Source organism: Ranitomeya variabilis, chromosome 8 (assembly GCF_051348905.1).
Source record: "Ranitomeya variabilis isolate aRanVar5 chromosome 8, aRanVar5.hap1, whole genome shotgun sequence".
NCBI classification, from domain to species: Eukaryota; Metazoa; Chordata; class Amphibia; order Anura; family Dendrobatidae; genus Ranitomeya; species Ranitomeya variabilis.
The window spans coordinates 53,805,077-53,819,576 of NC_135239.1; the positions used below are offsets into that span (position 1 = coordinate 53,805,077).

The window sequence follows — 14,500 nt, forward strand, 5'->3', positions numbered from 1 at the left end:
ACCTGCGAGGCGTGCGCAGACCCGGAAAGCAGGGAGCCGCGATGTAGGTCAGAGCTGCGGACATAGCAGAAAGGCCGTGGCGGTTAGCAGGTCGGCATCCCTGCCGGAAGGAGGGAGAGGGGCCCTGCTGGGATGCTGGTGTTACAATAATACCTAGATCGATATAAATAACATGATGAATAGTAACCACACAGTTTATTTCCAGAAATCAACAGTACAAGTGAGGATAAGAATCTTTGCAATATATTTTAAGAGAAAAATGTTTCTTTCCCCACTTATTATTCACTTCTCACTTCACTGCACTGAATATTCACTCTCAAAATTTACTTAAATCTGTCTACAGATCTGTCTTCAGTAAGAGATATAATCACACTTGTTGTTTATAAAAGTCTATAGACAGGGGAGCTGTATGAAACTGCAACCACAAAGCATGAAAATGGACTTGGAAATTCTTTATAGGTTCTCTATTTTTAATAAGTTTTTCTACACCAACTTTTATAAACTGTTGGCCTGGGAGAATCAATTTTTCAGGTTTTTTTTTTGCACAAACACACTCTCTTTTTCACAGATGGATCCCACCAATGGGACCTTCATTTATCTCAAGAACGGGGCTCCGTCACTTTCTGCTTTCTGCACAGAGGTGGTTGTAATTCTCGTACAAATTACTGAATCCCGACCGCTTCTCTGCTGACAGTGGCATGCAATAAGACCCTGTTCTCGAGATATAAAAAAGTTGCATTTGCGGTTTTGGCATCTTTTATACATTTATGGCATATATCGTGGATATACCGTCTGTAAATGTACGAGAAGGGAATACCCCATAAAGCCCTGAGGTAGCCCCAAAGTTCCTCTACCACATAAGAGTACGCACTTTTGGCTTGATAAATGAAGCAATATTATGATAATGAATATTACAGAATTTATGTCTTTTCACACAGGTTGTGTGATGTCTATGACCAACTAACACTCAACACAATTTATTGTTTTAATAATATATGTCAATCTGTAAAATCATTTATTGCAGAAAAAAGTAGAGGGACATGTGTGCTCCCATAAAAAGTATAATTAATATAAGTATGTTCAAAAATAAATATAATCTCTAAATGCTCACCTGAGGCATAGCAATGTGCTGACTGCAGCCATCACCTTGCCGGATCACCTTCAGTGCCCACAGTGTATATAATGGACAATAAAGAAAAAATGAGTATGTTTGACACTGGTTCTAGAAAGCAGTGTTCTTACTTCCAAAGATTAAACTTGACAGCTGATACATGCTAACTGGCTTCATGATCTCAGCAAGGTTTGACCCTGAAACGTTGCGGTGTTTCAGATGATATCATACTTTAAATGCCGCCAGGGACCAAGCTGCACAGGGGACTGGTTGGACAGGTGGGTCTCCAGTGTGATGGGTCTTTCCTGTAAACGGAAGGAGAGATCTGTCACGCCAGGATGTAAGGGCTGACCAAGTGAGGTGAGTCCGTAAAGTCTCTGCTCCCAGTGGGCACATGAACTGCAGGCGTTGGTGCAACTACCATAGGACACATGGAATTATGGGGACCAGCATTAACTGGAAACTCCAGAGCAAACAGCCACATGGAGTGGAACCCAACAGGGATGGATGTCAGATACAATACAGATAATAGAAAAATATCAAACATGGAACACTAGAGTCTCAATCCCAAGACCCAACTGTGTGTCTAAATGGGCTTTAAATAGGTCTAAGGAGATTATGTAATTGATCCATTCCAGGCAAAATGCAAAACCAGATGTTGAGCACAGCAGAGGACAGCGGAACCAGGGTTAGGAAACGAAGCCTGGGATTCCCTGGATTGGGTGAGAAGCCACCGGGGACCTGCCTGTCCCATTAGTCTCCTGTATGGCTCAGTCCCTGGTTGCTTTTAAAGAATGTCTTTCTCTGAAAAGCTACAGCATTTCACAGTCAAACATACATAGTGGAAATCGCACAACCAGTGTCTGATGCATGCTATGCCCGTGGATCGGGCAGCACGTAACCGCTTATTTTATGTTCCAAAAGTTCTATAAAAATCTACCTATGAGAGTCTTTAAGACCAAACGTGTTTTGTAGAACGCATCTTCTGGTAAAGATCCTGGTAGAGGATTGAAAACGCCTTTGTTCTATTAGAATCCTATATTTTTATGCTCCTGTTTGTATTACTTTGTAAAATAAAATACGGTAAGTAACTTAATGAACTGTTTTAATTAAGCAGACTTCTTTCAATAACCAGATTGCCAAAAATGCTATTTTTCTTTATTTCCCATTCTAATCTTTTGGACACAAGAACAGCAACAACACAAATTGATGACAGCTTTGCAGCATTTCGGGTCACTGAATGACAGGACACAGACCTTCTAAACGCAAGAATAGAACAATTTTAGAAAGTTGCAGATAGGCGGTAGTGGTTCAACTACATTTTTAGACTTGGTCTTTTTTGTAATTGCAAACAAAAGCCTCATTGTGGGCAAAGCCCGGATGTTACAGGATATGTAACAAGGGTGATAAGAAAATAGGTGCTATGGTATCAATCATAGTCTTGGTTGCCACCGGTTTACAACAAACCTTTGTATGCAGCCTTTGTTATTATACAGGGTCTTTACTGATATTTTGAGGACGCCGGGGAGCAAACGTGTACAGACTCGAGATGTTTCACTGGTAAAGGATATGTATTAACACCAAGTATTTCATGGTGGAGACACTTGATATCCTTTATCGTAAGGAATGAATCTTATTGACTTCAAGACAGCTTCCCCCACTCAATGTTTTCTTAGTACTTGACATGTCCACCACCCACTGACTTCTAAATTAGTTAATTAAATTACCTGGATATTCTTGTCAATATCCTAATGATCGTTCAGGCAAATAATTGGATCCAAAGAAGTATTTGGTTACTACAACTATGTTTTAGATATGTTGTCAATTTTGGAACACGGTAATAGACAATGAGATGATTTGTTCCATGGTGAAATTAAAACTTGGAAAAGTTTATGTTGTCATTGATGACACCAGCTGTTTCCTAATGGAACTGTCCATAGACTGTAAGCTTCTAGACTAAATCTCACCATTGCTGTTTTATTTCTTTGTTACGCTTGCCCAGTGTCCAAGTTGATGGGTTACCTTTGCTCTGATATGAACGATGAGTAAGGTGTTCACCTCCTGAGAAAAATGTACAAGATTTGCTTGAGCTCAGTAAAACTTATGGAATGGTGTTTCTTAACGTTCCTTGCCAAAGTCAAATACTAAGATTAATTGTGTCAGAGTACCCCCAGAGGCAAGCTATAGTGTGAGTCTACACTTTGACATTAGAAGCCCACCTACAGGCTTGAAATGTCCCCTCTGGGTTGCATGAACCACAGGTTGAAAACCATGACTGTAAACTATATAGTAACAAAAGATGTATCTCAAATTCACAACGTTTCATTTTAGGCTTCTCGACTGTATAAAGCTACAATCACAAAGCAGAATAATGGACTGTGACATTCTCTATCGGTCTTATATTTAGACTGGGTTTCTAGACCACACTTCTCAACTTTTATAAACTTTTGGCCTGGCAGGAGCAAATTAGCACTTTTTTTTATTTAACACCCTTTCTTTAACAGATCTTGCCTCCTTTTATAGACTGCACCCCATATATTCCCCTTTCTTGCCACTTGTTTGGACGTCTCTAGGTCAGAACTCAGGGGCATTGCATGGCAAACACTGATTGAGCACTGCTTTCATGGAAGTTAGTAGGACATCATGGGAAATCTCATGTTGTTCTGGAAGAGTTGACAAGTAGGGATTAAGTACCTGAGTAATGGAATTTTGCCATGGCTCCTGCTGCCCCCACTGACAAGCCTTTTATGGTGGGTTCTCCTACAAATTTCATGCTGTGGACTCTATTTTTTGATAGCACAGTAAAACTAATCATGTATCGTGAAACTGCCTTCTTGAAGTATATTTCCTTATCATTCCTGTGTATGAAGTGAATGGGCAGCATTTGTTAATGTAGTAATGGATCTAAGCATGCAAAGACTGGAGAGATGAAGTTAGTTGTAGACGTACCACAGTACCGCCATTGGTTGTAGCTGTTACTTGTAGAGTAATGCAAGCTCACAAAGACTGAGGGTAATGCTGCTTAGTGAAGAATCCATGGACCCCACCATTCTACCGGATAGCGAGGAATAGAATAACAGTGATGGGCAAGAATTCAGAGCTAATGGCTGTATCCCCAAATCTGTGATTTTATCAACTGAACAGAGGATACTGGGAATGGCAGAGTAACCAGGCCAGTATCTGAGAGGCATAAACCAGAATAGGGCTGCAGTAACCACCGATGGTGGGCGAAGACCTATTGAGACCTTCAGGAACTAGGGAAGAAGGGTAACTGGGATGAATTGTGTGTCTACCAGGAAAACCATGAAGTGAGTTTTGACTTCAACCAACAAGAATACAGGTGGTGTTACAGAGTTGGCGTGCGGCACTTCACAGGTAAAGAACTGGGTCCATATATAACAAAGACTGTGTCCCAGAATTTGTTTGTTTCTCTGCAAATCTTCATATTGTTAGACACTGCTAATAAAATTCCTGTTGTTTTAAGAAGCTTCTGTAATATGTCAGTCTCTTGTTGGGGAGGCAGATACCCTCCGGTGCCTTCCCTCCGACCACCGGACATGCAACACCACCAGTCCCTTTTCCTGCAACTTTACTGGTGCAACAGATGCAAGAGTAATTTTTGAGGGGTACACGCCATAAATTGACTCTCAAACATGAGCCAAACTTCACACCTGAATATGGAGGACGACTAATGGCTAATAGCATGGGTTGACTAACATTTTAGTGAAGGGAAATTGTAGGATGTACAGATATTCTAGAGAGTAATATCCCCCAACTGAATCCTAATATTTGTGCAGTTAAACATAATACTATGATGGATGTGTTACATTTTATTTTATAATTTTTTTTAATTAAAAATTTAACATGACAAACAGGATTTGAGCAGATATAAATACATAACCTGGTGGTTGTGCTTTTGGGGGCAGTGTAGTGAACCCAATACTGCGCTAACATGAATATGTTTCTAAGATGCCAAAAATAGGAGTTAACCTTCTGAGAGAATATTATATTGGTTATCCTACAAAAAAGAACAACTCCTGATGCCTCATGTATCGGCTGATACATGAAGTTGTGTCATTTCCCTAAACTTGATTGGCTGAGTACTGTAAGGAAAGAGCTGCATAGATGCCCTGATGGCCATTATATATATATATATTTGTATAATCAGATAAATGGAGTCAAAAGAACTGTTTATAAATAAAAGGGTATAATGTTTCTAAACATTATACCCTTTTATTTATAAACAGTTCTTTCTCTGTCCCCCATGACGGCACCACGGAGAGAGGGGATCCGCCCATCAAGGACAGGAAACCTACAGATAAAAAGGCGGTACCTCCTCCCGCATCAGTTTGGTTTCCTGTCCTTGAGGGACCTGCAGCAGATCTTACCTCAGATCGTCGTTGGATTCCGGGGCCAGTCAGACCGGTTCAGGCAGCGGGGGTTCCCTGCCTCGGCTAGGCTGGGCCACCCGAAGCGCCACCGCTGGGATCAGTAGGTCTCTAGGGTGAGCGGGGGACCGCAGCAGCAGCGCTGCGGCTCCTAGAGGAATCCTCACTTGGTGGGGATTCCACATGGCACACCCGCGCGAATTCCACTGTGAGGGGTCCCTCCATAGGTGGAGCACGGCGCGGCAATGCGAGCGCATCAGGAGACAGCAGCGGCGTGTTGCCGGCTTCCTGGTTTGTAATGCGCACGCGCGGGTGCCGCAATGCCTTCTGGTCGATACAGGGCATTCTGGGCGGCGCAGGGCTTGCTGGGACAACGTGGGGCATGCTGGGGTTTGCGCATGCGCACTGCTAAGCGTCGGGGAGCGCGCGGAAATCGGCGCGTGGAATATTTAAATGAAGCTGACTCCCTGGCTAGTTGCTCTAATGGAGTACAGCCAGCGTTCCCCAGCAGCTATGAGTGACCCCGAATTACAGGGCTCACCAGCGCAGCAAACGCAGGCACCGCAGCAGCAGCAGCAGAAACGCTGGCAGCAGGGGCAAGGGGCCTCTCATGTCCAGCGGCGTGGAGCCGGAGCGCGGTCTGGATCTCAGCACAGCAAAAATTCTAGTGCTGCTTCCGGATCAAAGGAGCACCAGACAGTTGATACGGACCATCCACAGCCGGTACTGAGGGTACACCAGGTGGTGAGTGATCTCCGTGAATGCTCCGGCTAATAGAGCCTACCTTTCTCTTGCTTGTTTTAGGGAAGGAAGAGCGCAGGGAAGTCCAAACACAGGATCTGCGCACTTTGTAAAGAAGATTTACCTGCCTCATGGGAAAAAAGATTATGTAAATCCTGTATGGAGGAGACTCTCTGTGAAGGGCTTCCGGGGTTCGCCACAGAACTCAAAACACTAATTAAAACTCAGGTGGAAGATACCTTTAAGTCTCTCCAGGAGGGTAAAAAACGTAAAAAAATTAAACAAAAAAACCCTATATCTGATTCTAGTGACTCGGATAGCGGAGAGATTAGTTCAAATTCCTCCGATTCTTCATCATCCTCTTCATCATCCTCTTCTCAGGGAGGTCGTAGTTGCTTCCCATTAGAAGAAACGGACTCCCTAATTAAAGCGGTCAGAAGTACCATGGGTCTTGCTGAATCCCACACTAAAAAATCAGTCCAAGATATCATGTTCGGTGGACTGGAGCAGAAAAAAAGAAGGGTGTTTCCCCTTAATGATAAAATACAAGCCTTAATAAACAAAGAGTGGAAAAAACCTTTAAGAAAGGCCCTGCTTACACCCAAAAGGAAATACCCTTTTGAAGACCCTAAATGCTCCTTTTGGGAAAAAGCACCCAAATTAGACGTAGCAATCGCTAAAGCGTCAAAAAAGTTTGCCCTACCTTTTGAAGACATGGGGGTCTTGAAAGATCCCATGGATAAAAAAGCGGATGCTTTCTTAAAAAGTTCCTGGGAAGCAGCAGGAGGGGGCCTAAAACCAGCGGTGGCCGCAGCTTGCACTTCCCGCTCCCTTATGGTGTGGCTTGACCAGCTGGAATCCCAGCTCAAGGATAAAGCTTCCAGAGACAGTATACTAAATACCCTACCAGTAATGAAAGGGGCAGCCGCTTTTCTGGCCGATGCGTCAGCAGACTCCATCAGGCTTTCGGCCAGGTCAGCGGTGTTCTCCAATGCAGCCAGGAGAGCCCTCTGGCTCAAATGTTGGCCTGGAGACCTCCAAACAAAGGCTAAACTTTGTAATATTCCCTGTGAAGGAGAATTCCTTTTCGGCTCTACTCTGGATGATATTTTGGAAAAGGCAGGGGACAAAAAGAAGTCCTTTCCCGTCCTGCAATACCCATCTTACAAACGTCCTTTTCGGAGTAAAAAATTCTTCCGTAGGAAGCCCCCTAGGCCACAGGACAGATGGGAAGACAAAAAGAATAAGAATAAAGGGTTTATTTTCAACAAAAGCCCCACCGATCCCAAAAAACCCTCACAATGAACTTTTGCACCAGGTGGGAGGAAGATTGTCCCTCTTCCTCTCAGCCTGGGAAAAGATAACCAGCAGTGCCTGGATTCTGGACTTGATACACTCGGGACTAAAATTCAAATTTCTTACGTTCCCTCAGCCGTCCTTCCTGGTGACATCTCAGAGAGCTTCTCCGCAGGAGCGGATAGCTCTGGAACAGGAAGTCACAACGTTATTAAACAAAGGGGTTCTTCGGGAGGTCCCCCTCCAAGAAAAGGGGAGAGGGTTCTACTCTCCGATTTTTCTCAGGAAAAAGCCAGACGGGTCTTTCAGGACAATTATCAATTTAAAAAATTTAAACAGACACCTGATTGTAGAACCTTTCAAAATGGAAACAATAAAGACAGCAGTCAAAATGTTGTTTCCGTATTGTTTCATGGTAGTACTCGACTTAAAGGACGCATACTACCACGTCCCCATTCACAAAGACTTCCAAAAATTCCTCAGGGTGGCAATCGAAATAGAAGGGATGGTAAAGCATTATCAGTTTACAGCCCTCCCGTTCGGTCTCGCAATAGCCCCACGGGTATTCACCAAATTGATAGCGGAAGTCATGGCAGACCTGAGGAAACAGAACACCCTAATCGTCCCATGTCTGGACGACTTCCTGATAATAGGGAACTCTCCCCAACATTGCAAAAACCAGCTAGAGTTAGTTATGGACTCTTTGGAAAGCTTGGGGTGGCTCCTGAATCTGAAGAAGTCCAGACTAATACCGAGTCAGATTCAGGAGTACCTGGGAATCACGTTGGATTCCATTTCCCAGGAATGTCGCCTACCCCAAGAAAAGATCCAAAAGATGGTGGGGTTGGTGTCCAGGGCAAGAGATCTCCCCTCTATATCACTTCGAGAAGCAATGTCTCTCCTCGGGTCCATGACAGCCTGTATTTCTGCCATCCAATGGGCCCAGTCACACACAAGGGAACTGCAATGGCAGATACTAGCGGAAGAAATTTCCCTGAAAGGAAATTTAGAAAGTCAGTTCACCTTCTCATCAAACACAATTCTCTCGCTAGATTGGTGGACAAAAGACAGCAATTTGGGCCGCGGTCTACCATGGGTGATCCCAGTGTCAAAGGTGGTGACCACAGACGCAAGTCCCTTCGGCTGGGGGGCTCACCTACTCGATCGAGTGGTTCAGGGGACATGGTCAGACGACGTAAAGGAAGCATCCTCCAACATGAGGGAATTACTGGCAGTAAAATTCGCTCTTACAGAGTTCCAAAAACCCCTTCACTCACATCATGTAAGACTGTTTTCAGACAACAGAGTGGTAGTGGCATACATAAACCATCAGGGGGGAACACACTCTCAACCACTGATGGAAGTCACACATTCAATCTTACAGATGGCCAAGGAAAATTTAGCATCCTTGACGGCACTTCATATAAAAGGGGTGGACAATGTCAAGGCAGACTACCTGAGTCGGGTCTGCCTAAAACAGGGGGAATGGGAACTGAACCAGTCCATATTCAATCAAATAGCAGAGATGTGGGGGGTTCCGACAATAGATCTCTTCGCAAACAACCTAAATCGAAAGGTGACCACATTTTGTTCCATAAACCCAGCAGGGAACCCGGTGGCGCTGGACGCTTTCATGATTCCTTGGAAGCACAAACTGGCCTATGCATTTCCCCCTATCACACTGATACCAGCGGTTCTGAGGAAAATAAGGGAAGACAGCGCCCGGGTGATATTGATTGCCCCTTTCTGGCCGAAGAGAACTTGGTTTTCCTGGGCCAGAAGGATGTCCATAACAGACCCGTGGATACTCCCAGACCTGCCCAACCTCCTATTCCAGGGTCCAGTATCACACCCGCAGGTAGCGAGGTTACACATGACAGCTTGGAATTTGAGAGGGGGTTACTGATAGAGAAAGGTTTTTCTCAAGGTCTAGTGTCAACCCTCTTAAAAAGTAGAAAATTAACAACTACTAAGCAGTATGGTAAAATCTGGAAGAAATTCCTCTCTTCCTCAGGGGCTAAAGTCTCCGAAGGAATCCCTCTCAAATTGGTGTTAGAATTTCTGCAAAATGGGCTGGAAAAAGGCCTAGCCACTAATACACTGAAAGTGCATATTGCCGCACTTGGGGCACTGTTTAATTACAATCTAGCAAGGAATCGTTGGGTTTCCAGATTTGTTAAGGCGGCAGAAAGATCTAGGCCTCTACCCTCACGTAGAGCCCCACAGTGGGACTTAAATCTAGTTCTCACGGCCCTTACCAAAGCACCCTTTGAGCCCTTAAAAGAACTTCCCTTAAAGATTCTATCCCTTAAGACCTCCCTTTTGGTAGCCCTCACTTCAGCCCGAAGAATTAGCGACATACAAGCCTTGTCAGCCGGGCCACCCTTCACTCTAATATTGGAGGACAGGGTGGTGTTAAAAACTGATCCGGCATACTTACCAAAAGTGGCCTCCCGGTTCCATAGGTCCCAAGAGATCTCTCTTCCCTCCTTTTGTCCTAACCCTAAAAACGAGGGGGAAAAATCACTACACACATTGGATGTTAGAAGGTGTCTCATCCATTACCTGGAGGCTACTAGGGAGTGTAGAGAGGAAGGTTCTCTCTTTGTGTGTTTTCAGGGCCCTCGGAAAGGCAAAAAGGCCTCCAAGGGTACGTTGGCAAGATGGATCAGAGATGCCATCAACCTCGCGTATACCTCAAGCGGGATGCCAGCTCCAGGGGAAGTTAAAGCTCATTCAACTAGGGCGATGGCGGCTTCCTGGGCAGAGAGAGCCGGAGCAACAATAGACCAGATATGTAGAGCTGCTACTTGGTCTTCACCCTCAACTTTCTTTAGGCACTATCGGTTGGACTTAAATTCTTCCTCAGACCTTACCTTTGGTAGAAGGGTTCTGGAAGTGGTAGTCCCTCCCTAATGTACAGTCTCTGCAATTCTCTCCGTGGTGCCGTCATGGGGGACAGAGAAAATAGTAGTTACTCACCGATAACGGTGTTTCTCTGAGCCCATGACGGCACCCGTACATTCCCTCCCTCACACGTGGGTGTGCACATTCTTATAATGTTTAGTTATGTATATAATCATTAAGCACGCGGTATCTCTATTAAGGTTTAGTAATGTTGAAACATTTGTAATCATTAACCTGATGTTCCCTTTATGCTCTGTTAACAAACTGATGCGGGAGAGAGGTACCGCCTTTTTATCTGTAGGTTTCCTGTCCTTGATGGGCGGATCCCCACTCTCCGTGGTGCCGTCATGGGCTCAGAGAAACACCGTTATCGGTGAGTAACTACTATTTTTTACTCCATTTATCTGATTATACATATGTTATTGGGAGTTGTTCTGCATAGATTTATATGTAGCTCTGATCGATATAATTATATAAATATATTTGCCTGTACAAAATGGGTATAATGGTGCTGCTCCCTTCAGATCTCAGGTTGCGCTGGTCATCAGCTGCCTAGATACTAGTACAGGCTGTAACATTTTGTATACCCTATGGCCCAGTTTCATTATTTTCTGCATTGCAATTCGTTTTTCTTTTGTGTGTTTTCTTTTTTCGTTGGCAGATATTCTGCCAAATTTATCAAAAGGGGCGTCCAATGTTTGATGAATTGGTAACAATTCAAGGACAGTCATTTTTTAAAATATTGTTTGTTTTTTAAAGATTTAAAATGTCTCATGATAATCTTCAACTATGGAGGGGGGGGGGGGGAGATTCTTTATTCCGCAAGAGTACTGGAGTAATAATGCTCAAAAATCTTGTAACATTTTGAAAAGTCACTAAAACATCTGGATAACCAAACCCAAGCCCGTTATGCCTAACAAAAAAAGCAAAGAGTGAAGTGAACTACTTAAAAAAAGGCAAAAATGTAATTAAGAATATACGCAATTAAAAAAGTCACTATTAGAAACCATTTTTACTAAAACTGAAAGGAGCACAAAAGCAATTATGAATCTGGCCCTATAATTTTCCAGCGCAGCCAAAGAAACAGAATTTTTAGCATTTTTGGAGGCTCACTCTAAGTTTTCAAATGACACCCAAAACTAGTCATTATATACGGCATCTATAACAGACAAAACAGTTTTTATGTAAAATTGGTTACAGTATTTGTTTAAAAGGGAATCCGGTGTGTATTGTATAATACAAGTAACCTCGTGCGGCCGTCTGTTAATCTACCATAATCCTGGTATATTTCATGAGAACTGCTCAGCTCTCTGAAGTTTTATCAGTTTGCAGGTCTAGTATTTTGTGTAACAAGTAACCATTTGTTCTTTGTTTCCTCTAAGCCTTGCAAGAGCTTATAAAGATGTCCAAGATGTGCTTTTCGAAAAGCCTGAAATACAGCATCTTGGCCGGATCTGGAAGGAACTGTATACTATATCCAATTTTATGGATACCATTCGGACTAACCCTGGAAGAGTTTATGGTAATTTCTAAATCATTGAACTGTTCATTTGAGATTAGACTTTCTTGTCTTGGCAAATATAGAAGAATAAATTATAACTTTTCGATGACTTTGTTGTAGACCGTTGCAGAGGAAAAACATATAAAACAAGTCAGTGGCAGAGGGATCTCGTGCGCATTAGTTAGCATCTGAGTTTTAGGCAGATCTTTGTTATGTCTAATGTTATCTGTGCCGACATTAGTATATTAGGATTGTACTTAATGAAACTAAATCCTTTGAAACCATTATATAACTTTCCTTCTGTTCGTAAAATCATTCCCATATACTCTTAGTTTTGATAAACACATTCAGGAAGAAATTGTTGTTGGCACACCAAAACATCTTCAAATGCCCTTGAATCATCAGTGAGTGCACATGATCCATACTGAAAGACACAGACGGCCCTTATGCATGAGACGCAACCAAAGACGCCAAACTACAGCACCCTTGAACAGCCCACCAGCTCACATAAACAGACCACCGCTCAGCACCCTTAAAAAGTACCTAACACCTCCAGAAAAACCTCATGAAGTCAGAGAATTCTAAAATATAAAACTTTTCTCAAAAATGTATAATTTTAAACAATTCTCTCGATTTTAGTTATAAAAGCTCTGGCCCTATAGGATTATAGAAACTGGTGTGTTCTGGAGTCAGGCTCTCCTCTGGCAGCTATTTTGACAGCTTTGGGAGACTTCCTGCTTTTGAGTTTGGCCATACCATTGCGAGAGGGAAAACTATGAGTGTAAAGCATGTAAACACTGCGAGATCTGTTCTGCCGCCTGATTTATTTATTTTACTCAGCTATATATCGCCATTGATTCCACACTTTACATACATTGTCATCACTGTCCCCATTGCGGCTCACAATCTAAATTCCCTATCAGTATGTCTTTGGAGTGTGGGAGGAAACCAGAGGACATGGAGGAAACTCACGCAAACACAGGATAACATACAAACTCCTTGCAGATTTTGTCCATGGTAGCTCATGTAGTTATATAAGCAGCAATGTAAGATCAATTCAGCAATAATTGAAATAAACACTTTCACAGTCTTCCGGTGTTGCTGCTGTTGATTCTTCTAGAAGATTTAGGCCAAATTCACACATTTAAAGGACAGAGGAGTGTGGTGGATCCCCGACGCTGCTGCTGACATAGATTAATCCAGGCGGTAAGCATACATAAATTCCAATTTATTGCAACGTGTCTCAGAGTATAACCTACTCCTTCCTCAGGCATCCTACTTCTTCATCATTGATGCCCGATGAAACAGTAGGTTCTACTCCAAAATGTGTTGCAATAAATTGGACATTTTTATACTTACCGCCAGGATTAACCTTTGTCAGCAGCAGCGCCTGAAATCCACTGCAGTCATCTCTCATTTACTTGTTATGTCCTCTCTCCATTTGGTGTGAGTTCAGTGGTCACAGCAGCAGCCACAATTAGATTATGCATCACTCTTCATTCAGTTGTGCCAGGCACAACCTGGTCAGGTGGACGACCGACCCTCCAACTCACCCTTACCTGTTGCCCACAGTGTTACACAGGGCGCGCCTCTTGTTTTTTATCTATATAGGAATTCATACATTTATAAAACATGGATAATTTTCAGATTGCAAAACCCGGCTTAAGCAGTTGGTCTCTTGATCTGAGCATACCGAGAAACCTGCCTTATACACATATATAAGGCAGTAAGATCAGGTCAGGAGACCCGGCGTTCGGTAAGATCGGATTTGTGATCTATAACACCGTTTAAGCTTTTGTGCGTGTGCAAATTTGGCCTAACTCTTTAGAAGCAGCTATGTCCTCCTTTAGCAAAATAATCCTTCTGAAGCAGCTGTGTTCTCTTCTACCAGATTAATCTGGGTTGGACGATTAACTGAATTGGCTCTGCTGCATGATATACTGTGATCTCTTATTAAATGACTGATTACCAATATTCTCTATGCAGTTCAGCGTCCTGGTGGAAAGTGATGATAATTTCCATCTGATTTGTGCATCAGTAATTTTCTACCAATTAAAATGCATTGGTGGAATTATTCATCGTATTTGTGACTTGTTTTTACTGACTTTTTGTTAAGAAAGGGTAATCAATTATATAATTCTGTGGACCAGTGACTTGATGAAATGATGAAACAGGTGAAGTGATGAATCCACCTGGAAACCTGCCAGTTCTGAGCTCAAAGTCTCGCAGATGTTATATAGAATCAGCACCCCCTCCCCCGCACAGCTAATGTCTCCCATTGAAGAGAATCGCTCCAGATTATGAGCTCATTCTGCCAAATTAAGAGTGAAAACAGGGACTTTGTAATAGAGAATGAAATAATCTGATTTATTGATACGTGTTTGAGAAAAGTCTTATAATACCATTTTTGACACTTTTTGAGTTTTTCTCAGAAACGAGAGATGCCCTTTAATCAACCAGTGCTGCTGCCCTTTTTCCCTTTACTGACCAAAGCAGGAATGAAGAAAGGACCAAAAGGTCACAAAAAGGAAGCAAATTGAACAAGTTAGACTTTTG

The 14,500-nt window shown here is 43.0% G+C and overlaps 1 protein-coding gene across 1 annotated transcript in view; it reads left to right on the top strand.

The window, feature by feature from the left end:
• ABCA4 (ATP binding cassette subfamily A member 4) overlaps positions 1–14,500 on the top strand; it is a 218,507-nt gene that overhangs the window by 27,127 nt on the left and 176,880 nt on the right. The window contains exon 5 of the mRNA XM_077277785.1: positions 11,826–11,965. Coding sequence (XP_077133900.1) covers positions 11,826–11,965 — 140 coding nt within the window. The remainder of the gene's footprint in view (positions 1–11,825; positions 11,966–14,500) is intronic.